The sequence below is a fragment of the Antechinus flavipes genome, chromosome 4 (assembly GCF_016432865.1).
Source record: "Antechinus flavipes isolate AdamAnt ecotype Samford, QLD, Australia chromosome 4, AdamAnt_v2, whole genome shotgun sequence".
In the NCBI taxonomy this organism is placed as follows: Eukaryota; Metazoa; Chordata; class Mammalia; order Dasyuromorphia; family Dasyuridae; genus Antechinus; species Antechinus flavipes.
The window spans coordinates 161362346-161388729 of NC_067401.1; the positions used below are offsets into that span (position 1 = coordinate 161362346).

Here is a 26384-nt window from a genome sequence, read left to right on the forward strand (position 1 = left end):
GTTATTATTGAAGAAGCTTAAAATGAATACAGGTAATTAAAATTGTTGTAGTTTGTTGGCATGTACTACTAACTAATAAATGGGATAATTAATTGGAACAGTGAATAGAGTACCAAACCTGGAGTCAGAAGAGCCTCTTTCTGAGTTCAAATGTGGTCTTAGACATACTATCTGCATAATCCTGGATAAATTGCTTAACCCTGTTTATCCTAGTTTATCATCTGTGAAATGTAGATTCCATTGTAGAAGGAAATGGCAAACTATTCCTATCTTTGCCAAGAAAATCCCAAATAGGGTCACACAAAGTCAGACATGCTGAAAGTGACTGAAAAACAATAAACAGCAATTTATAAACAATCCCAGCCAGCAGATTAATTCAGTTATTTTGGAATATATTTCATGGCATAGTGAAATTAATTCTGCCTGGAGACTTGAGTTCTTATCTCTAATGCTTAATAACAATAAAAATATAATATTAATTTACATTTATAGTAGTACTCTAAGATTTGCAAAGTGTTTTCCAAGTATTTAATTCTCACAACAAGCCTTTGAAGTAGATACTATTATTATCCTATGTGTATGTGAGGAGAAGTAGTAGTAGTAGTAGTAGTAGTACTAGTAGTAGTAGTAGTAATAATAGTAGTAGTAGTTGTGAAGACCGAGTTAGCCCCCTTGATACCTTAGAATCAGCTGGAGTCAGGATAAGCAAAAGTCCTTGGTCTTTAAAGGTAGAAGTAAATTGGATGGATGCAGAATCTCCACGACTTCCTCCTTCCTCATCTACCACCAAAGTGACTTTGGCTAGTCTTACTCCACCCCCAATCCCTCCTATAATTCTCTGTATACACCAATTATTGAGCCAGCACAGAATAGTGGGAAGGGCCATTTTCCAAGCATATCCTTATAGAATATTGTCCAATCCTTAAGTGCTCGGTTGTCCCACCTCAGTGCATTAACTCAAGAGTTTTAGCCCTTTACATCAGTAGTAGTAGTGGTATTAGTAGGCTGAGATTGGTGGTTCTTCTGAACTTTTGATTTCTTAGCTATAGTAAAGTAAACTAAGTCAATTTTAGATATTCACAGTTAATTCAGCGTTAATATGATCAATCTTTTTTTTTTAGTTTTAGTTTTATTTTATTTATTTTATTTTTTTAAAATAACTTTTTATTGACAGAACTCATGCCAGGGTAATTTTTTACATTATCCCTTGCACTCACTTCTGTTCCGATTTTTCCCCTCCCTCCCTCTACCTCCTCCCCCAGACGGCAAGCAGTTCTATACATGTTAAATAGGTTACAGTATATCCTAGATAAAATATATGTGTGCAGAACCGAACAGTGCTCTTGTTGCACAGGGAGAATTGGATTCAGAAGGTATAAATAACCTGGGAAGAAAAACAAAAATGCAAGCAGTTTATATTCATTTCCCAATGTTCTTTCTTTGGGTATAGCTGCTTCTGTCCATCCTTGATCAATTGAAACTGAGTTAGATCTCTTTGTCGAAGAAATCCACTTCCATCAGAATACATCCTCATACAGTATCATTGTTGAGGTATATAATGATCTCCTGGTTCTGCTCATTTCACTTAGCATCAGTAATATGATCAATCCTTGTCAATCCCAGTTGGGAAATGAAGCAAGTTAGAGCTCCCATAGTGATCACAGTGGCATTGGACCCTATGAGTTAAATTAATTTATTTTTAGAATATCCCTGCATGCCTTGGTTAACCAGCACAAAGTTTAAATTTATCACAAACTTTTTTGTTAAAGTTAAAGTATGTATTCTAATCACTTCTTAGGATAGTTTCTTCATTGAATAGCCCCATGACTGCCAAACCATGGTGACATTATTAAGTCAGCAAATTATACAAAGTTCAGTAGAAAAAATTTACTGAATATTCTGTTTAATGTAAACAAGGTAGGAGGCAAACAAAGACTTCATAGTAACACTATTTTATAAGACCTGAAATGATTAACAATTGTGTGTTAAAGCACTGGATTATTATCATAGTATAGATATCTGGATTTATTTTACAACACAAAATATAAACACCATGTAATTTGTGAGTTAGCATTTCAAGATTTCTTCTATTAGTGTCTATGAACTTCATAATTAAATGGTAATTTTATATTTGTACAGTAATTTATGGAAATAATTTACCAATTTATAAAGTAATTACATAATTTGTGCCTTGTAAAACCAGATATAACACTTTTTACACTAGCAATGTTGAGGTTGGGAAGGGGACCCCAAAAGTTTGGGGTTACAGACCAGTATCACTAAGTATCTCAAAAGAATTTGCAGGCTTGAACCCATTTCCTAGATGAGGGATAAAGTTTATTGTAATTGTAATGCTATTACAAGCAGACTGAATTCCAAAAGAAATAAGCAAAGTGCTAAGAGAGAGGATTCCCCTTTATCCAGCTTTTTGTCATTGACATGCTAATTCTATGGCCCAAAGGAATTTGGTTATCATTGACCAACACATTATCTATCTGACAGTCTGCAATGAACTGAGGAATAGTCTATTCACTGTTGTCTCAAGAATTTGGTGTGAGATTATCCTGAGGTCAAAAGCTATCTGACTGAGGAGTGGTCTATTCTGAATCAGACAAATTAGGCATGGGAGTTTCCTGAGGCAGATTCCAAAGCCAGAAGATTTAGCCCTACTAACTCACTGTTAGAACATAATAGGTTAAGGTTGATGCTTATTATGAAAACTTCAATAGGATTTGAAAACAACAGTTACACTGCTAGAGAATTTTTTTTCTAATGTGCATCTCTATTTATATAAATATGCAGCAAAGCTAAAATTTAATTTGGTATCTCCTTAAGATGATCATCTCAGTAGTGTTTTTTAGTCTAAAACTATTAACAACCTTTTATTTAAATGTTCACTGATTAGAAATAAAGAGCTCTATCCAAAGAACAACAATAAAACTAGCTACTTAGTGCCACTTTCCACTGGTTATCTTTCATTTTCAGAGGACCAAAATGACATCACTATATTAGATTTAAGTGATAGTATATCTGACTGTGGTTAATCAGACCAGTATGAAGTTGGAATGCTCTGCCACAAGTCGGGCACAAATAGTCCCTATGAATATTTGGGCTGAATTCTTTAACTTTATGCATCTTGAGTTTTTTCTGAACTAGTTCAATTCTTCTTTGCTCATAGAGCCCAGCATCCTCTATGATGAGGGCATGCCATGCTGGATGGTCCTGTGCCAGTGTCTCCCATATTATGCAATCAGTTTTAAAGTTTTTAAGAGAGACTTTGACAGTATTCTTATATTGCTTTTTCTGACCATCTTGTGAGCACTTGCTGTGTATGAATTCTCCGTAAAATATTCTTTTTTGGCAAGCTTACAGTTAAACAATGTGTCCAGTTGGGCTCTCTGCAGTAGAGTTTGAATATTTGACAGTTTAGTTCAATCAATATCTGGTGTCTTATCCTGCTTGGTGATTCTGCCAAGAGTCCATTACTTAGAGCATATAGGTGGCATTGGAGTGAGGAAGATTTGAATTCAAATTTGACCTCAGACACTAGCGGTATCATCCAGGGCAAGTAACTTAATCCCAAATGCCTCTAAAAGAAGGAAGGAGAAAGAGTCTATTATTTAGACTTGCTGGTGGCTCATATGGCTAAGTATTCTTTTAAATTACAGTTTATTTTATTTCAGATCTGCATTCTCTTCCTCCCCCCACCCCTTTTCTCATCCAATTGAAAAAACAAGAAAAAAAAAAAAAAAGACCTGTTACAAACATTTATGGTCAAATAAATTTTAGTCATGTCCAAAAAAAAAAAAAAAAAAAAGGCTCAAGTCCATCATCTCTGTATCAAGCGGTGGATAGATAGCATATAGTTAGGTAGGAGTTCTTAACCTAGGGTCCATGAATTTCTCTTTTAGGGAATTGAGGCAGTATTATTTTGAAATTATTTCAATATAGTTTATTTCTTTTATAATCTTATGCATTAAAAATGTTCTTTTGAGAAGGCATCCATCAACTTCACCAGACCAAGAAAGAGTTCATAATACAGAAAAGGTTAAGAACATCATGGTTCAGATTGTTGGCTTTTTTCCCATAACATGACTCTCTCTGTGCTTTGCACTCATTATTCTTCTCATTTTATATTATTTGTTTATTGTTAATTCACCAAAAAGCTGCTGGGGCTTTGTCTCTTGATTGAGGATGACTACAAGCACCCCACCCCATTCCATCAGTCATACTTTTTGCTTTGATGTCTGAACTCCTGTATTCTTCACAACTAGAATTTTTAGACTGAGTCATCTCAGCAATTCCTATTGACTTTCTTAGAAATCCAAATAGCTCAATGTTTACTTAAGAGTGAAAAGTATAGGAGTGGTTCCCCGCCAGGTATGGGTGGAGTACTTCTTTCCCAGTGCCTCCTCATGGGTGTGCCTTCTTCCCTTAGTCACTACCTTCATTTTACCTCAGTTTGGAGAGAATTTAACCTACTTGGATTGAGGAAAATAGAGAATAAAAAGGAAATTAGTAGGTGGCTAGTGGATGGAATACCAGGCCTGGAGTGAAGAATTCAAACCTAGGCCTCAGATGCTAGTTGTGAGAATCTGGGCAAATCATTGATATTCTGTCTGCCTCAGTTACCTTATTTGTAAAATGGGGATAATTAATAATATACCTACTTTCCAAGGTTGTTGTTAAGTATCAAATAAGATAATAACTATAAAGCACTTTTTTTAGCTATCATTATTAAACTAATTCAAGACCACTCCCTTGGTGGTACTTTTCCTTCTTTTTACCAAAAACTCCTACCAAAACACATTTTATCCAGGGGAATCTGGGATTGTTCTGTTTCATTGAATCTTTTTTCATTTCTGAAAATTAGTAAAGTCTCTTTGATTGCTCTCAGGCCCTCAACTGGGAATCCTGACAAGAAGGATAACAATACATTTCTTTCAGTGTCCTTGGGTAATAATCACCTCTCCACTGCATTTCATCCTCTCCCATATATACATATACATATATACAGATACAATAATTTTTTTAAAAAAACCTACATGGTCTAATTTTTTTAATGTCTTTTTAAATTAAAGCTTTTTATTTTCAAAAAATATGCACAGATAATTTTTCAACATTGACTCTTGCATAGCCTTGTGTTCCAAATTTTCCCCTCCTTTTCCCCATCCCCTCCCCTAGATGTCAAGCAATCCAATTAAATGTCTCTTTTGAAAACAAACGCAAAGTAAAAATCCAGAAAGCAAACATCTTAGAGAAATTAGAAATGGAACATAGATTAAATTTGAAATCCAGGGCAAGAAAAAGAGCAAAGAAGCATCTAAGTTTCATACATTTTAGCTTCCATCATCAGCTATTCATATCTTTCTTGCCTAGCTTCTAGATAATTCTGCATTCAGCTACATTTTTCTCCCCAGAGTCTTAGTTCTTGTTAGGGCAATAATATAAATAATAAATAATAGCTATAAGCACTGACTCAGCATGCTGGTCTTCCTCTTTCTCCAGTTCTCCCCAGTCATGAAATGCCCATACTCAAAGAGCTTCCAATAGCTTGACAGCACTGGAATGAAATTGGGAAAGCCTCAACAGAAGCAGCTACACTCAAAGAAAGAACACTGGGAAATGAGTGTAAATAGTTTGCATTTTTGTTTTTCTTCCCAGGTTATTTATACCTTCTGAATCCAATTCTCCCTGTGCAACAAGAAAACTTTCAGTTCTGCACACATATATTGTATCTAGGATATACGGTAACCTATTCAACATGTAGAAGGACTGCTTGCCATCTGGGGGAGAGGGTGGAGAGAGGGAGGGGAAAAATAGGAACAGAAGTGAGTGCAAGGGATAATGCTGTAAAAAATTACCCTGGCATGGGTTCTGTCAATAAAAAGTTATTTAAAAAAAAAAATTCTGCCTCAGACACTTACCAGTTAGGATAGATATGATAAGAATTTCTACTTCACAAGATTGTTTTATGTATCAAATGAAATAACATCAACAATGCATCACAAAATTTAAAATGCTTCATAAATGCTATCTTTTATTCTCACCAACAGGTCTTTGAGAGGCAGGCCCAAAGTTCTCTGAGTCTAGCACTTTAGGAAGGTGCTCCTGGAAGCCTCTGTTCACAAACAGACATTGTCTCAGTTTCTGAAATTTAAATTATGTCATTTCCATGTCTTGTTTATTTTTAAGGTTGGTAAGTGAGGTTTAAATGGAGATCTCTGACTTGTTTGTTTTTATGTTGAGCTAGTTATAGTGAGGAAGAGTTCAGCTTAGACCTGACACTATACTGAGTGACTACATTTGTCAGAAAAGTGTATGTTCCATTTTCTAACTTCACTTTTTATCACTTGAAGGCCTTTATAGGCCAGATTCTCTTGGCTTTCAACCTAGGTTAGTCATTCCAGTTCTCAAGCTAAGTTGTCATCCTCATTGATATTCACCCTATGTATTCAGTTTATTGCCTAGTCCTGCCATTTCTACCTTCATGCCTTTTCTCAAATATGTCCTCTTTTCTCCACTCACATAACTGCTATCCTGACATATACTGTCATACACCTTTGGTCTACACTATTTCAGTAGCCTACTGATTGGTCTCTGCCTCAGATCTCTCCACACTTCACTCTATGTTCCATTTAGCTGCCAAAGTGATCTTCCAAAAGTGCAATTCTGGTTTTGTTACTTCTCAGTAAATTCCAGTTACGTCCTATTACCTCCAAGAGCAAATATAAAGTCCTCTGTTTGGATTTTAAAGCCCAACATAACCCAATCCCTTAGTATCTTTCCAATCTTCTTACACTTTACTCCCTACTACAATTTAGCAATACCATCCTTCTTGGGATTCCTCAGATACAGCATTTCATTTCAAGTTCATGTCTTTTTGCTGACTATCCTTCATATCTGGATATTCTCTATTCTTGACTCTTTACATTCCCAGCTTCCTTCAAATTTATTCAAATATTACTTTCTGTAAGAGACTTTCCCACCACCACTGCCAATGCCTCCCCTCTGAAATTATCAACTATTTGCACTGTATTTATCATTTTGAATGTGCACAATTAACTTATATGCACACATTCTAATGCAAGGGGCAAGAACTAGGGTTTTTCCTTACTTTGTATTCCCAGCATTTAGCATGTGCCTCACACACAATAAGCACTTGCTATATTTTTCTTATTGACTTGACATTAACTCTCATTAAGATGAGGAAAGAGTAACATAAACTGATGCTCGGATAGTAGGGCATCTCAGTAATAGGGACTTCTTTTTGTTGACAGTCTTATGCTGTTGCTGTCCCCATGCCCCCTCCATTCTTGCTCATTAGCTCTTTGACCACTTACCTTGCATGAATGTTTCCTTCCTAATTCCCCTTCTCCTTTTTTGCCCTTCAATATGTCTTGTTGTTTTCTCTTTACTGACTTTATTTCTGAGTCAGAGAAAGGTTAAGCCACTTCACGACTTTCAGCCTTAGTTTCCTCCTTATTAAAATGGGGGTAACAAGGCTGTCAAGAAGATCAAATAAGATAATACATTTGAAATATTTTGCAAAACTTAAAGCACAATATGGTATTAAGTTTGCTATTTTCCTATAGCATAATGCCTGGCACAGAACAAATTCTTAATAAATGTTAGTTTATTGATCAAATAACTGCTGCTTCGACTCTTGTGTTCCCTGTACACTCTACTTTTCCAGTCCTAATTCCCTAACTCCTTGACAGAATATCACATACAACCTGACTCAGCCCCCTGGCATTGATATATTTTAAAAATAGCTGATATAGCAATATACATTCTAAGATAAATAACCAAAGGACAGATTCTGAAAGTTTTTTTTAAAAAATAGCTTTACATTGACCAGTATACATCAGTTCCTGTCTTTACTCAGATATCATAAGTTCTCTAGAAAGCTAAAGGTATCTAATTTACAACTTTTAATGCTGCCATTTCAAGTGATATGTTCACAAAAAGACAAAACCACATCCTCTTCTTACATAGTGTTGTTAAGCTCTTATTTTGTGCTGTATTGGGATATTTTTTCTTTTTGCATTTTATAATATAGGAGAAAGAAGGGAGATTTGGAGATGCTTGGGCTGAACAAATGAATCTCTCACTAAGTTTTCCCAAATTACGAGGAACCTTTTTGAAAACTACCTAAAATCTTTGCCCTGTGCCTTACAGGCAGGAAACTACATCTTACATCTGTACTTCATAACTAGTCTCAGGAAATCATAACTGAAATCTGTTCTTCTTTGGAAATGTGAGCGTTGAAGTTTAGGGGTTTTACTTTTTGAGAGGAAGCCATTAATTCATCTTAAGCAGAAGTTTTTCAGTTGGCACAGAATGCAGAAAATTCAGTGGTTGAATACAGAATCCATTGGTTAAAAAAACTATCAGGGAGGAAGGGAGGAAATTTGGAACACAAAATTTTGTAAGGGTGAATGCTGAAAACTTATCTTTGCATATATTTTGAAAATAAAAGGCTATTTTTTTAATTTTTAAAAAGGAAAAGAATAAAAAAACCATTATCCATCTTCAGAAAAGAAAGAAAGAAATTAACATTTATGAAATGCCTACTGTATGCCTGGCACTTTGAAAATATCTCATTTGATCCTTGCCACCTACCCTGGAAAGTAGGTACTCTTATTATCCCCAAGCAGACCAAGGTGAAGTGACCTGCCTAAGGCCACAGAGCTAGTCAGGATTGGAAGCCAGATTTGAAGACAGATATTTCTGACTCCAGGCTCAGTGCTCTATCCACTGAGTGAACCATTTGCTTTACTTTCTAACCCAAAGTTTTTGTCACTAAAGCATATATTTCAAGAAGATTGATGACAAAAAGGAAGGCTCCATAGATACACTCCAATTTTTTAAAACAATGTTTTGCTATTTATTATGTGAATTAACAAAGGGGAAGATGAGTTCCCTAATGGATCTCACAATTAACCAAGAGGAAGAAGTCATTGGGGGAAGATGCTATGTGGTAGAGAGTTAGTATATAGCAGGCTTAGTCCTGGAAAGGATTCATCCCCAAATATTTTTGATGTACTTTCTATAAACAAAGTAGAAATTATACTGACCAATCATAACCACAAAAGTTGTGAAAAGGCATCTCCCCTCCTAAATTCTTTGCAAGAGTGGGGAACCACAGATGTGGAAAGCTGCATGGAATGTCCAACATTTTAAAAATATTCTGATTAGATTTGATGAATTGTAACAATACTAATAACAAAGTGAAGGGAACTATCATCAGGACCTAAGAGTAGGTCTTGAGTGTCCATTGATAGGGACAGAGAAGATGATCTCACTTTAGCCCCTGCGCAACCCAAAAGTGGATTTTGCCCTATACCACAGGTCCTAGAAGACAAATCTACTATAGCATTGCAGTATTGTTTTCCTAAGTGGAGGAAATAAAAAGCAAGTTGCAAGCACAGTCTTGTTTTCTCTTCTTCAGGACTGTACTTGGTGATTTCCTCCCACAAAGCACAGAGAAAATAAAGCTCAGTGAAAGGAAGCATAATGTAATATCTCAGTTAGTACTGTGCTCCTAGTGAGCAGTCAGTTAATGTTTTCTTGAGATAATGACATATTTTGTTCCCTTTATATATGAATATTCACAAACAAAGTCAGAACCTAGGATTCTGCTAAGATAATATCCATGTCATTTTAACAATTGCCCAAATATTTAGTAATAATAATTAATATTTATATAGTACATACTCTGTACCAAGCATCAAGTTAAGCATTTTACAATTATTGTCCTTTTTGATCCTCACAACAAACCTGGGAGGTAGGTGCTATTATTATCCCCGTTTTACAGATGAGGAAACTGAGGCAGACAGAGATTATAATCACTTGCCCAGTGTCCCATAACGGGTGAGTATCTGAGGCTTAATTTGAACTCACGTATTCCTGACTTCAGGTCTAGCACCTATCTATTGCTCATCACAACTGAGAATTTTAGATGATGCCACTTCTCCCTTATTTATAGGACACTAAAAAGTATCTCATTAGAACTGAATCAAATTTATAAGAATACAAGTCATTCCCCAATTGACAAATGGTCAAAGGTTATAAACAGGCATTTTTCAGATGAAGAAATTAAAGCTATATATAGTCATGTGAAAATGCTCTAAATCATCACAGATTATGGAAATGCAAATTAAGACAGTTTTGAGGTACCACCTCACACTTATGAGATTGGTTAATATGACAGAAAAGAAAAGTGACAAATGTTGGAGATGATGTGGGAAAGTTGGGACACTAATTGGTATTGGTGAAGTTGTGAACTGTTGGTGGAGTGAACTGATCCAACAATCTGGAGAATAATTTTGGAACTATGTCTAAAGAGTTATAAAATTGTGCATACTCTTTGATCCAGCAATACCACTACAAAATCTGTATCCCAAAGAGATCATAAAAAAGGGGGAAAGGATCCATATGTACAAAACTATTTATAGCATCTCTTTTTGTGGTGGCAAAAAATTGGAAATGGAGGGGAAATAGCTGAACAAGTCATGATATACAAAGGTAATGGAATACTAGTGTTTTATAAGAAATAATGAGCTGATAGATTTCAGAAAACCTGGAAAAACTTGCTTGAACTGATGCTGAGTAAAGTGAGCACAACCAAGAGAACATTATACATAGTAACAGCAACATTATGCAATGGTCAGTTTTGATAAACTTAGTTCTTCTCAGTGACAATGATCAAAACAATTCCAAGGGATTCATCTTGGAAAATGTTGTCCACATCCAGAGAAAGAACTGTGGAGTCTGAATGCAAATCAAAGCACACTATTTTCACTTTGTGTGTGTGTGTGTGTGTGTGTGTGTGTGTGTGTTTCTTTTTTGAAGTTTTTCCTTTTCTTCTGAGTCTTCTTTCACAGCATGATTAGTGTGGAAATATGTTTAACGTGATTGTACATGTAAAACTTATATCACAGTGCTTGCTGTCTTGGGGAGAGAGGAAGGAAGGGAGAAAAGAAAAAAAAACTTGAAATTTTACAAAGATGAATGTTGAAAACAATCTTTACATGTAATTGGAGAAAAATAAAATACTATTAAGTTTTTTTAAAAAGAGTTTCATTGACAACATATGGATGACTTAAAATCTGTAAATTGCCTGTTTCCATTGGTGCTTGTTATCCATTGTATGTGATGGCTATTGTGATCAGAGCTATAATTAACATAGAGTGATTTGGTACATAAATTTCATTTTACTCCAAGAGCCTAAATAGATATACTAGAACCACCTCCATGCTGCCATCTTCAGCATCCTGATAATAGGATGCTAAATATGGGTGCTTGGATTTCACCTTCTTCTCCAACCCAGACTGTCTGGGGGAGGATCGACCTCCTCTCCTGGCATGACTATACCTATAGTCAGCCTGTGTTCTGTGTCACACTCCCCATCCCAAATTGATCTGCCCCCAGTACAATTATTTTTAGTTATGGCTCTTATAACAATAATGGCTTTTCCACATTTTTAATTTCATACTTCTTGAAGTGTTCTTTGTTAGAAAACAAATTTCTGATGAAATAAGTAATGACTGGTTTCCATAGTGCAAAGTGGAGTTATTATTATTTATTAATTATATTTGTAAATCACAGTTTTCCCCTTTTTATTTTTTAGGATCCTAAACATTTTAAATCAGAGAAAACAGGGAGAGGACATTTAAGGGAAGGCTGGAGAGATAGTCACCAACCAATCATGTGTTCCTACAAATTGGTGACTGTGAAATTCGAAGTCTGGGGACTTCAGACCAGAGTAGAGCAATTTGTACACAAGGTGAGTGAAAATTGTGCTATGGATACAAGCAAGGGCCAAGGAAAGCCACTATATTGCTTAAAATCTTGCCAGGGTGGAAGATATAGATGCAAAAGCATAAACTACATCTATAAGGCAAATTGATTATAAAATCCCATAGCACTCCATTCATAAAATGCTTCCACTATTCCAAAATGGAAGCTAGATGGTAGAATGGATAAGAACACTGATCCAGGAGTCAGGAAGACCTGAGTTTAAATGCAGCTTCAGATACTAGCTATGTAACCCTGGTTAAGTCACTTATCCCTATTTTCCTCAGTTTCCTTGCCTATAAAATGAACTAGAGAAGAAAATGACAGACAACTCCAGTATCTTTGCCAAGACAACTCCAAATGGTTGCAAAGAGTCCTACAAGAGTGAGCAATAGCAATTAATGTTCCAGAAACTGTGCTGAGTATTGGGGATACAAGAGTCAAAAGGCAGTTCCTGCTCTCAAGCAGCTCACAGTATGATAAAAGAGATATCTTGTGAACAACTATGTGTACACAAGTTATAAATGGGATAAATTGGAAATAATTAACCATCTAACTTACATATTGCTAAAGACCAGTTTCTTAGCTTTTTTTTTTGGGGGGGGGGGTTCTTGTGGGTTTATTTGTTTGTTTTGGAAACAAGTAAGGTTAAATAACTTGCTCAGTGCCACAAAACAAGTCTGAGGCAGAATTTGAACTTATGTCCTCCCTACTCCAGGACTAGTATTATGACTTTTGTGCTATTTAGATGACCCAATTTGCTTAGCTTTTTAAGGAATAACTCTGAATTACATGAGGAAATTGAAAAATTCATCCTCTGTTTCCTTTTTTTCCCCTTCCATTTAGTTAGCTTGTGAATTATTTGAGATAGTAGAAGCTGCAAATCTTTTCATTTATCTGTAACACAGGGTAAAAAACTAAAATACTGACTTTGAGGATCCAGAATCTAAGTGCTTGATTTTTGTAGAATTCTTAACTAAACCAGATTATGTATGTAAAACATTTGCATCACAGGTAGTATGGCACAGTGACTAGAGAGTAGGCCTTAAAGCCAGGAAGATCTTAGGTCCAGTCCTGACTGACACATGCTGGCCATAGGACTCTGGGAAAAGCCATTTAACTTCATTGCTCTTCCAGAGGTATCAAACTGGAGGCTCTTTAACTGGGAAATGTTTAACAAAATAAATAAAAATACAGTATACCATAGATGTTAATTTGTGAGTTCTATGTCAATCTGTGCCCAGTTTCTATTTGAGTTTGATTCTTCTGCTTTAGCCAACTTTATATATTATAGAGAAGATACCAATCTGCATTAGTGAAGAAAGTTTCCTCATATGGGAACTCCCTTTAATTAATATAATCCCAGGTCTACCCACGGTCCCTTGTCTCTATGTAAAGAACTTTGCAAACCTCAAAATGCTATAAATGTTATAAATGTTACAAATCATTAGCACTTAAAAAATGGTGCTAGAATCGGATGCCCAAGGAACAATTTCCATCTGCCTCCACACTTCTCACCCTTGGAAAATTTGGTATCATAAATAGCAACTCAACATGGACTGAATTCCAAAACTCTTAATGTTTTAATTAATGAATAAGTATTGTTGATGATGTTGTTGTTCAATCATTTCAGTCATGTCTGACTCTTGGTGACCCCATTTGGGATTTTCCTGGCAAAGATATTAGAGTTGTTTGCCATTTCCTTCTCATTTTTCAAATCAGGAAATTGAGGCAAAGAGCACTGAAGGACTTGCCTGGGATCACACTGCTAGTAAGTTATCTGAACTTGAGTTTGAACTCACATCTTTCTGACTGAAAGTCTAGTCCTCTATTTACTGTACCATGTAGCTGCTCCCAATGAATAAATATGGCGGTCCTTATTCTGGAACTAGCTCCTTGACTACTGCAGAGCCTATAATAGGGAACTATTGTGTGGAACACATGGAGATGAAATTCTATCATCCCTTCTGCCTCCAGTCATTCAGCAGCAATATAGTAAACATTTATTAAATTTGTCCTTTATGCCACACTTTGCTGAGTGCTTGGGTTACCAAAAAAAAAAAAAAAAAAAGGTAAAATATAGTCCCTGTTCTCAAGGAGCTTACAATCTTATAGAGGAGACTCTGAACAATAGTGTGCAGACAAGATGTATGCAGGAGAAATTGGAAATAATCAACAGAAGGGAAATCAGTAAAGGGGATCAGGAGAGGCTTTTGAAAAAAAGCAGGCTTTTATCTGGTTCTTGAAGGAAGCCAGGGAAACCAACATAGAGGACAACCTTAACAAAGGACCAACAAGGTTAGTAAATGGAAGAGCACATCTCAGGGGATTATTTTGAGTGAGTTTCCTAACTAAGGTTTGTATTGTCTCTGACATCATTCCTAATCTCTCCTGGGCATCCCTTGAGTTCAATGCAACTTCCCTATCCCTCAGGCCACTGCCATTGGGGAATTTTTATCATTCTCTCTCCTGAAGCTAATAATGAGATAGCCCTAGCACTTGCCCAATCATTTTCTCATGGGTGATTCAGGCTAACCACGAGAATTTTATCCTCATCTTTAAAATACCTACCAGCATTGTACAGAACTATGAGGTTTCCCTGGTGCCCATACCTAAATAGAATAAAATGTTATCAACGTTAAGAAAACACACCTGCTCTGGCATCGAAGGGACTAATTAGTATCTAAGGATGGCATTTTGGGGGGTTTAAAATTCCAAGGGTGCCTCTCTATGAACACCTTTGTTTCTTAAGGATCCCTTCACAGTCAGAAAAACCAGTAAAATATGAACTCTTAAAGCATTATTGAGTCCTGATTTCCGACAGGCAGCTGTGTTGTGCCTAAAGTAATGGGTGTATTTCCCAATGCCGTGCTTGCTCTTTCTTTGAATCTTACCAGTTTCACATACTCAGCACTCAAGTGTCTATTGTTGCATGTTGCTGCTCATTTTCATTACATATGTTTTCCTCCTTCCATGTCATAAAAGCCTCTTTAGCTACTCAGATGCCCTGAGTAATAAACACTTCATTATAAGCATTTTTCCTACTTCACAAAACCCCACAAAATTCAGATCTGTCAATTACTGAAACATGCATGAGATGAGAGGTTTTGTCACTTGCTAAATGGATTTTATGGAAGTGAGGGAATGTTAAGACATACTGTGTAGGCCATGGAAATAGACAGGTACACAATGTATGTACAATAAATAAGTATACAACAAATGCCCACATGTGCAGGTGTACTATATGAACAAGTCACTTAAAGACATTTATTAAGCACCGACATTGTGTCAGGCAGTGTGCTAAGCAAAGAATATTTATTTTAGTGCTTCACAGAGCTCATAAATTTATATATTTTTAAACATAAATGTAAATTACTCCTTCCAGAATTATAGATTGCAACCAACCATGCCATCTCATCTGGTGAAATAACTGTCACTACCAAGCAGTAAATCCTCAACAGGAGATCCAGCCATCAACAACATATGTAGACTTTATAGTGTGGCCTACTCAGAATGGATATGATTAGCATGAAACACAAAGGATATAATTCTGTTTATCTTATATTTCTCTCTTTAAATTCTCCTACAATCTATCAAATTTTTTTCATGACAAATTATAGGTTCCTTTTTCCTTCTTTACCTGTAAGTCAAGCCAAGTCACCCAGCACTTATTATGTATCTACTTTGTTCTAGGAAATGTGTTAAGACAGTTAGTAATTATTTCTTAAGTGTCCCCTATAGGTCAGGCATTGTCTTAAGTACCACATGTGTAAAGGAAGGCTGAAAGTATGTTTAAGTACTCTCAACATAATGGAGGAGACAATATACAAACGATATATAAACCTATAACGTGAAAAATTTGGAATAGCATCTCCAACATCTCTTCCAGCTCTTTGGAAGAAAAAAGTCAAACTAGGAGGCTCTTTGTGTTAGAATTTTATTCCTGTGTTCTCAGTATATCTTTTAAATGCAATTTACTCAATAAGTGCAATTTGAAATGGTCAACAAGATTTGAAAGTTGTTCAGAGAAAAGAGTTAAGTTCAGTAAAGTGGAAAGTCAGTCAACACAAATGTATTAATCACCTATTATGTACCAGGCACTGTACTAAGCTCTGGGGTACAAGAGAAAACAAAAACAGGAGCTTACATTTTAACTATGTGCAAGCAAGATAAATACAGGATAAACTGCAGGTGATTTCAGAAGATACTAGCATTAAAGGGGACCAGAAAAGGCTTCCATTACAAACATAAGATTTGGAACATAATATAATGTAATGTAATATAATAACATGATAATATAGTAGAATATAACAATAATGACTAATGTTTTTATAATCCTTTAAGCTTTATAAAGTATTCTAACTACTCATCCTACTTGATTCTTAAAACAACGTTGCAAAGGAAGTTGTTATTATACTTACTTTCTCCAATTCACAGAGCCCTTGTGAGGATAAAGAGAGATCAAATGCAAACAAAATACTTTGTAAAAAGGGCTATATAAATGTCAGCTATTATCATTAAAGGATAGAATGGCTCCTAAACTATACATCAGTGTGCATATGATTGTATTCTTTTCCCATAATCACGCCTTAGCTCTTCTTGGGACAATGAGGGATGCCACCTTCCCTCAGTAAGTGAAAAGCATCACCTGTTTTAATTGAAGATAAGTGGGGACTGAATTCCACAGATAACTAATCTCAAAGCTAATTGCCTTGCTGAATTGCCATCAAGGGGTTGTCAGTACATCCCTTTAAGACCTGGAAGTACACATTGCGAAAATTACCCCCATGATTCTCAGATACAGTCATACCTTTATTTTTTTTTTAAATGGCCATTACCTTTTCAATGAATAATAATTATAGTTGTATATAGTGAAAGGGACTAAGAAACCTATTTTCCCCAGGAAACCAGAAATTAGGGCAGTTTATTTCTTATGAGCTTTTGTTGACAAGGAATTTCACTTCTACTTTTCAGGTGGTCCGAGATATTCTGCTGATTGGGCATAGACAGGCTTTTGCATGGGTTGACGAGTGGTATGGTAAGTCAGTCCATTTCCCTAAAGCAACTTACAGAACATCCTAAAACTTGGATATTTTTCTGGTCCTATTTTAGTCCATCTGATTTCCATTGTTGCCTGGATGTTAGGAGAAAAAAAAATTCAGGACTACTGTTTCCTGCCTTGAAAAGAGTGTAGTTCAAGTGAGCATGTTAATGAAATGTGTAATCATAAACTATGGTCTAGGGAATAACTTTAGAATCACTGACTAAGTGGAATCACAGGAAGTTCTATTCTTGCCTGTTTTACAAGGAATGACCCATACCGATTTCTGTGGGTAGATTTCAAATTTCTTCTTTTGCTATTTTCCTAGAAGAAAGAGTTTATTCTAAATGGAAGGGTTTTTAAGAGCAAGTTTTTAAATTTTTAAGAAGTGTTTAAAATTATCCTTGATTAGAAGCTAGAGGACAATAACAATAATGGTCTAGCCCTTAGGTAATACCTCAAGACTAAAAAAGAGCTTTGTACATTAATCTCATTTGATTTCTTTTTCATAAACATGAAAATTTCACAAAGACTTTGGGTAAAGAAGCAACTTCCAAAGGTGCACACAAATAATGAAAAAGGTTATTTGGGAAGCTTGGGAGTTTGGAGTTTATTTTTTGTTTATTTGCATAATTTGGGAAAAGTTAAATCAGTTTTATCTGTTTCTAGTAAATGATCAGACTTTATTATTTCATCACTTGATTGATGCACCGTCCCTTCCAGCTTTCCACCCCACAATATCATACTTGTCATTCTTCTAAGAGAAAGAGCTCAGTATAATAGAATGAATATCTGTCTTGGAGCCCATACATGTGAATTCAAGTCCCAGCTCAGGGGCTTAGCATCTCTGTGACCATGGGCACAGTCACTTCATTCTCTGAGCCTTCACTTCTTCCTTTGTCAAATGGACGTAATAATACCAAAGTTTCCTCATAAGAGAATGGAGATGAGAGTGAGTTTTTCTATCAAGGTTAATAAGAGCTAATATTTAGATATCAGTTTTAAGGTTTATGAAATACTTTATGAATTTATCTCATTTGATTCTCACGACAGCCATGAGAAGAAGGTGCTGTTGTAATCCCTATTTTACAGTTGAGAAAACTGAGATAGAAAATTTAAAAGACTCGCTTAGGGTTACACAGTTGGTAAATGTCTGAGTCCAGATTTGAACTGGTCTTCCTCACTCCAAGTCCAGTATTATATACATTGTGTCCCCTTACTGCCTCTAGTCTAGTGAGTTGGAAGCTTTGGTAGTGTTCAGAACTTCCAAGATAGATGTTTTCAGTAGGGACCTGGGGATAAACTCTGTATCTAGTATTCCAGGAAAAATGTAATTAATTTTGGAGAGGCATAGGTTGGCCATAGAGTGGAAAATAATGAGCTAGTTCATCTCTCAAAGACTATCTCCTAAGTTATAGAGGGATTATAGTTCATCTTGACAGAGAAAGACTCTATGCAAATGAAGTTGCATATCCCTGCATACCAGTCTTATGTAAAGTCCTATGTAAATGATCTGGAAAAAGTTCAGTGTTCAGATAGTATTCCCACTTGTAAATGGGAATAAATGCTTTCTACTAGATCTAAATTTCTTAGAATCTTAGGATCATAGGTTTATAATCAGAAGGGATCTTGGAAGATATCTATTGGAATCCTTACAAACTGCTAACTCATTAGAGTTGATCTAATCACAAAGTTTACTTTGTGAAGCTGGCATACTTGTGAATTCCAATGAGTAAAGGTGCAAACCCAAGCATTGTACTAATTAGTTCTACTTAGTACCTTGTTTCAGGTTCTGCCCAAAACATCTTCTTGTAAGATTAGATCAATTCTAATGAGTTAGCAGTTTGTAAGGATTCCAACAGATATCTAGTCCAATTCCTTCATTTTATTGATGAGAAAACTGAAACCCAAAGGTTGATTTCATCAATCTAGGCAGCTATGTGGCACATTGGTTTGAAGCACTACAATGAGAGGCAGGAAGATCTGAGTTCAAATTCTGTCTCAGACAGTGACTACCTCTGTGATTTTGGACAAGAGGCTTACCTTCTCCCAAACTCAGTTTTCTCCCTTCTTTAGTTAAGAAAGGATGTTAGATTTATTCTTTTTTTATTAAAGTTTTTATTTTCAAAACATATGCATAGATAATTTTCAGAATTCATTTTTGCAAAACCTTGTTCCAAATTTTTTCCCTCCTTTTCCCCCACGCCCTCACCTAGATGGCAAATAAACCAATATTTGTCAAATATGTGTAATTCTTCTACACATATTTCCACAATGACCATGTTGCATAAGAAAAATCAGATCAAAAAGGGAAAAATGAGAAAGAAAGCAAAATGCAAGCCAACAACAAGGGTGAAAATGCTATATTGTGATCCACACTCAGTTCCCACAATCTTCTGTCTGGGTGTAGATGGCTCCCTTCATCACAAGATCATTAGAACTGGCCTGAATCATCTCATTGTTAAAAAGAGCCACATCCTGCAGAATTGATCATTGCTGTTGTTGTGTACAATGATCTCCTAGTTCTATTCACTTCACTTAGCATCAGTTCATCCAAATCTCTTCAAGTGTCACTGAAATCATGATTCTGATCATTTCTTATAGAACAATAATATTCCATAACATTCATATATCATAACTTATTCAGTCATTCTCTAACTGATGGACAGCCACTCAATTTCTGGTTTCTTGCCACTACGAAAAGGGCTGCCACAAAGACTTTTGTACATGTGGGTCCCTTTTCCTTTTTTATGATTTCTTTGGGATACAGACCTAGTAGAGACACTGTTGGATCAAAGGGTAGGCACAGTTTGATAACCCTTTGGGCATAGTTCCAAATTGCTCTCCAGAATGGTTGCATCAGTTCATAATTCCACCAACAATGTATTAATGTCTCAGTTTTCCTACATCCCCTCCAAAATTCATCATTATCTTTTCCTATCATCTTAGCCAATCTGAGAGGTATGTAGTGGTATCTCAGAATTATCTTTATTTGCTTTTCTCTGATCAATAGTGATTTAGAGCACCTTTTCATATGACTAGAAATAGTTTCAATTTCTTCTGAAAATTTTTCTGTTTGTAGTTGTTGTGCTATGGGAGCTACCTACCAGTAGCTGCCGGAGGTATAACCCAGATTTGTAGAATGGATCTCTTCGTGTGAGAGAATGATGATGATGATGATACAAAAAGACTGAGAGGCACTTGCATTCTCTTGACTTCTCCACTGAGAGACTGTTGCGTTGCCTGACCTCTCTCCTCTTCCCTCTGCCTCCAAAATATTTCATTCCCAGTCCACAAGTAACACCTGTGTCAGTAAAGGCTGCCCTGCAAGTGTCCAAACCACAGCTGCGAAGGCTCTTGGAGAAATGATTTGCCCCTTCACCCAGGCATCGTTCTTAACAATTCCCCATTTTTTGTTTAAATGTCATTATTTTCCCCACAGCATGGTCAGTAAGTTTCTGCATGCTAGGGAGTGCAAACAGCACTATAACTCACTATAGTGAGATGTCATGGAGGCAAACTTTCAAACAGAGAAGGGAACTATAGTCAGAACAGGCATTTAAGTTTCTCATCAGTCTCCCGGCTCAGCCCTTTGATGTGTTGGCCCATTTAATTACCCCAACTCTTATGAGGTCTCTTCTCCCTTTCCTTCCCCACGGGTTACCAAAGAACTCTGGGAAGATCCTACTCACAAAAAGCTCTTGAATGATGCTGGTTCTTCTTGTCCCTGTTCGGGTATCATATGTTGTGGTACAGAAGCCACCTGCCAGTGGCTGCTAAAGGTCTAATTCAGACCTGCAGAATGGATCTCTTCCTGTGAGAGGATGATGATGATGATGATGATGATATTAGGAGACTGAGGGGCAGTTGCTGTTCTCTGACCTCTCTCCTCTTCACTCTGCTTCCAATTTATTTCATTCCCAGTCCACAAGCCACTCCATAATTTCCTCAGTTGTCACAATCTACAGCTGTGGAGGCTCTCGGAGAATTGACTTGCCCTTTCACCCAGGCATGGTCCTTAATACATAATCTTTGACTATTTATCAATTGAAGAATGGCTTGAATTCTTATAAATTTAAGTCAATTCTCTATATATTTTAGAAATGAAGCTTTTATCAGAATTCTTGAATGTAAAAAATTTTCACCAGTTTATTGCTTCACTTATAATCGTATCTGCATTGGTTTTATTTGTACAAAATCTTTTCAACTTATTATAATCAAAATTATTCATTTTATATTCCAATTCTTCTTTGGCCACAGCTTCCTTCCTTCTCCACAGATCTGAGAAGTAAATTATCCTTTGTTCTTCTAATTTGCTTATAATATAAGTCTTTATGTCTAAATCACGAACCCATTTCAACTTTATTTTGGTATAGGGTGTTAGGTATGAGTCAATGCCTAGTTTCTGCCATATTAATTTCCAATTTTCCCAGCAATTTTTGTCAAATAGTGAGTTCTTATTCTAAAGCTAGTGTTTGGGGTTTTGTCAAATACTAGATTACTATAGTCATTGAAGGATGTTAGGTTTAAAATAAAGGGGTAGATCAGGTTAAATGGTCAACAGTCCCAAATGTAGCCACTGATGATGATGAGGGTGGAAACTGTGTCCCCTTTAATCTGTAAAATAATCACTCTGCTCCTTTGATTCCTGGCCTCCCAGATTCTAGAGAATCAATGAGAAGGCGTATTTCCCAGACTGGGCTTTTCTAAGGCAAATCACCACCTCCCTCAAGCAGTTACCCTCAAATTCATTTGTGGTAAAGGCAGAGTGATTATTTTACAGATTAAAGGGGACACAATTCCTCTCTCTCTCTCTCTCTCTCTCTCTCTCTCTCTCTCTCTCTCTCTCTCTCACACAAACATACACACACACACACACACACACACACACACACACACACACACCCCTCTAACCACCCCCCACTCCATCACTTTGAGACATTTAAAAGTAGACATGCAGAAAAAGAACTATGAAGATTGAATGTAAATCAATACTTGCTATGTTCATTTATTTTCTTTGTCTACCATGGTTTTTTTTTCCTTTTGTTCTGATTTTTCTCTCCCAACATGATTCATAAAGCAATGTGTAACAAAAATAAATAAATATATGTTTTGTAAAAGTAGATGTACTATTGTTTAATCTATATTGGATTATTTGTTATCTAGGGGAGAGAAGGAAAAGAAAGGGAAGGAGAAAAATTTGGAACACAAGGTTTTACAAAGGTGAATTGTAGAGAGCTGAATTCTTGAGTCGTTGCACTGAGGTCAGTTCAAGCACTTAGGGCTAATTACTGATTGGACAATACTCTATGGGCATATGCTTGGAAAATGGTCCTTCCCACTATCCTATGCTGGCTCAATGATTGGTGTATACAGAGGATTGTAGGAGGGAAGAGGGGGTGAAGTAAGATGAGCCAGAGTCACTTTTTGCAGTAGAGGAGGAAGAAGACAGTTGAGGAGATTCTGCTTCCATCCTGTTCAATCCTAAGTCTAAAGACCAAGACTAAAGACTAAGGACTTTTGCTTATCCTGACTCCACCTGATTCTGAGGTGTCTGGGGTGCTAGTGCACTTGTCACAGTGAATGTTGAAAATTATCTTTGTATGTATTTTGAAAATAAAAAGATTATTTTAAAAAATATATAGATAAGCTGATGGCACAGTGGATAGAGTACCAGCTCTTAGGCCAGGAGGATCTGAGTTCAAATTTGGTCTCAGACACTTACTGTGTGACTTTGGGCACTTAACCCCAAATGACTCTCCCTCCCCCCCCAAAAAAAAGTAGTTGTATCTTCATAAACAATCCCAGATTTAGCTACAGAGTGGAGTCATCTTCATGGGTTTTCCCAGATCTGTAAGACTTTAGAAGAGCTCCCTCTTAAAGATTAGTATTTGCTCTTCCCTCTTCTTGTTTTGTATTTACTTACCACTAGGATCTATACATCCAATACATAACACTGCTGAAAGTTTTGAGACAGCCAAAATGTAGTTATTCTCTACTTCATAAAGAGAAATTTTTTATTCACCTAGGTCAAGAGATAGGCAAAGATCTGTCTTCAGTGAGTAATTCTTCTGATTTCTAACACAAATCTTTATGCACTTACATCTGGGCTGTTTTAAAGGTTAAGGGCCAGATCAGAAAGTCTTTCCCACAGTCTATCCAGACTTTATGCTAAAATGTTCATCTAACCACATGATTTATTTACCATTAGTCTTCTGATCTAAAAGATCATAGGCTCCGATTGATAAGTTGGCAATGACAAAAAAAAAAAAAAAAAAAAAAAAAAGGAATTAAATAACCCAAAATAGGATACTTTGAAGATCATAAAACTGCTGAGGTTGATAGATTTCTTCACAAAGAAACTTTCAGTCAACACTAGAATTGCTAATCAGGGAAATTCCAAATACTCCAAATCCACTATTAAATTTCTTATAAGGACCTACTGAAATAATGTATGTAAAGGGCTTGGCAAACTTTCAAGTTTTATATAACTATCTCTTATTATTGAGGTGGCACATTCAATAGAACCCTGGCCATAGAGTCAAAAAGATCTGAATATAATTATGGCTGCAAGCACATAATAGATGGATGACCCTGGGCAAGTCATTTAACCTATTTCGATCTCAGTTTCCTCATCTGTAAAATGAGAATGATAATAGCATCTATCTCTTAAAGTAGTCGTGAGAATCAAATGAGAAAGTATTTGTGCTTTGCAAACCTTAAAGCATTATGTAAATGCTAGCTATTATTACTTTTGTGATTGCTCATGAAAGGTAAATTGTGAAAGGTACTTCGAGGGGACCATAGACCATAGAGGACTATTATACAGGGAATGAGAAATGCCTGTTCTACATCAATCAATCAAGAGATATTTATTATAACTTACTGTTTCAGTCAATTAGTAAGTATGCATTAATCACCTGCAAACACTATACAGTGCTCCGTGCTAGGGAAACAAAGACAAAGGTGAAACATTTCCTGTCCTCAAGAAATTTACATTCTAAAAGTGGAGACAATCTGTATGATACAAGGTGATACAAGGAAAGCTTGGAGAGGAAGGCATTGGAAACTGGGGGAATTCAGGAGTGAGGGACCAGGAAAATCCTTCCACAAAAGATAGCACTTGAATTCAGTATTGCAGGAAACCTGAAAGTCTAAGATGTAAGGAGAGTGGATATTTCAGTCTAGGACAGGAGTAAGGCATGGGAAAAGGAAAAATCCACATAAATATTGAAAGCCTGGGAATGAGAGATGCAGTATCCTGTCTGGGAACAATAACTACGCCAGAATAACTGGACCTGGTCAATTTCATGTCCTCTAACTCCATTCTAGAAGGGAGGGGGCAGATGATGGGCAGTCATCCAGGGAAGAGCAGAGGTGGGACAAAGGTACAAGGGATTCAAGAGCACAAGACAGTGTAGAGTTACTGATTCACTAGTGGGTCAAGAGTGGGAAGGAACGAGTGAGGCTAGAGCAAGTATGATAGCCTGAGGGATCAAAGGATTAGAGGTCACATTGAGGACAAAGAATAGCCTAGAAAGAGTATGGCTAAAAATGTATTGAGCCAGATCATATTAGTTTATGAGAACCTATTGTTAAATTTGGAGTATAAGCATTTGTAACTCAGGAAATGAAACCAGTATCAAGGCTTGATGAATTGTTTTGTTGATTGTCTGAGTTAGAAAGTGACAAAAAAATGTTAATAATGAAAATTAAATTGTGTGGTGGGAAGGAATCAGGGGCTCTTCCCAAGAGAGCAATGACCATAAGCCTTCCCAGATTTCTGTGACCTCACTTTCCCCCATTTTGGAAGCACTGAAAACTTTCAGATCCCCAAAACTAGTTCTGAAAACAACAGTTAAAAAAAAAAAAAAAACCTAACCCTTGAGACAGTGTTTCTCCACCAAAAACAAAGTTCAACTTTAAGATTAAGTTCAAAATCAAAAAAAATAAACCACCTAAAAAGAACCTGACCATAAAAAGATACTATGTTGAAGAGAAGATCAAGACCCAAACACAAAAGAAGGCAATGAAATGATAATAACTATAAGTACTCAAAGGGGGGGAAATGTTAATTAGGTACAAGTTCAACAAGGATTCCCAGAAGAGGTAAAAAATTATTTTCAAAATCATATGAAGGGGAAATTAGGTGACATAGTAGATAGAGCACTGGTCCTGGAATCAGGAGAACCTGGAATCAGCCTTAGGTATTTACTAGTTGTATGACCCTGGATAAGTCACTTAATCCCAATTGCCCTCCCCCCCCAAAAAAAAAATCAAATGAAAATGGTAGAAAAAATATTAGGTAAGGAAATGAAAAATAGGAAGACAATTATGAAAAGATCATTAATATCTTAATAAAAATGGCACCAAAAATGCTGAAAAAAATAACACCTTAAACAGAATTAGCCAAATAGAAAAAGAAGTACAAAAACTCACTGATGAAAATAACTAAATAAAATGCAGAATCAGCCAAGTGGAAAAGAAGGTACTAAAGCTGACAGAAGAAAATAATTCCTTAAAAAATAGATTTGAGCAAGTGGAAGTTACTGATTCCATTAGACATCAAGAAACATAATCAGAAGCATGAAAACATTTTATAATCCTTTATAAAAGTTGACCATATTTCAGGGTATATAAACTTCATCAGTCCAGAAGATCAGAAATAATATGTCCTTTAGTGACCAAAACAAAACTTAAAAATTATATGCAGTAAATAGGCTTTAAAGAAAGTGTTCGAGGGAGCTAGGTGGCAGTGCTATAGCACCAGCCCAGAAGTCAGGAGAACCTGAGTTTAAATCTGGCCTCAGACACTTAACATTTCCTAGCTGTGTGATCCTAGGCTAGTCACTTAACCCCAATTGCCTCAGGGGAAAAAAAAAATTAGCTAGAAGCAAAACAAAAAAGAGAGGAAATAAACATAGGCAAAGAGAAAGCAAAATTAATGGTTTTTCCAAATGATATGGTAGTTTATTTAACTCTAAAAAGTTAACCAAAAATTAAGTGACACAATATTTTTGAGCAAATTAGCAGCACGCAAAATAAATAAAACTACAGAAATCATTAGTTTTTCTATATATTATCCACAAATCCCAGAAGAGAAAGAAAGATAAATTCCACATAAAATAACTACAGAATTTATAAATACTTGGAAATCTACCTACCAATATACACTTTAGAACTATAAAAACATAACTGTGAAATGCACTTTACATAAATGCAGAACTAATTAGAGAAATATCAATTTGCTTATGAGTAGATTAAGCCAATATAATAAAAACAACTCTACTGCTCATTGTAATTTAATTGTCCAGTGCCATATCAATCAAACTCCCAAAGGATTCTTATATAAAACTAGAAAAACTAAGTCATCAAATTTTATGGAAGGCAGTTTGTCAGAAATTAGTTTTGGGCACCATATACACAGTTCAGTCTCAAATGGATACATCATAAACAAATTAGAAGAGGAAATAATCATTAGCTTTCAAATCTATGGATAGGACAAGATTTCATGACCAAAGGATTTATCACAGAGGATAAA

General features: G+C 36.0%; 1 protein-coding gene across 1 annotated transcript in view; it reads left to right on the forward strand.

Annotated features, from left to right (window-relative positions):
- PITPNC1 (phosphatidylinositol transfer protein cytoplasmic 1) overlaps positions 1-26384 on the forward strand; it is a 361819-nt gene that overhangs the window by 313229 nt on the left and 22206 nt on the right. Inside the window, exons 7-8 of the mRNA XM_051995262.1 lie at positions 11636-11791; positions 16777-16840. Of these exons, the coding sequence (XP_051851222.1) occupies positions 11636-11791; positions 16777-16840 (220 nt within the window). The remainder of the gene's footprint in view (positions 1-11635; positions 11792-16776; positions 16841-26384) is intronic.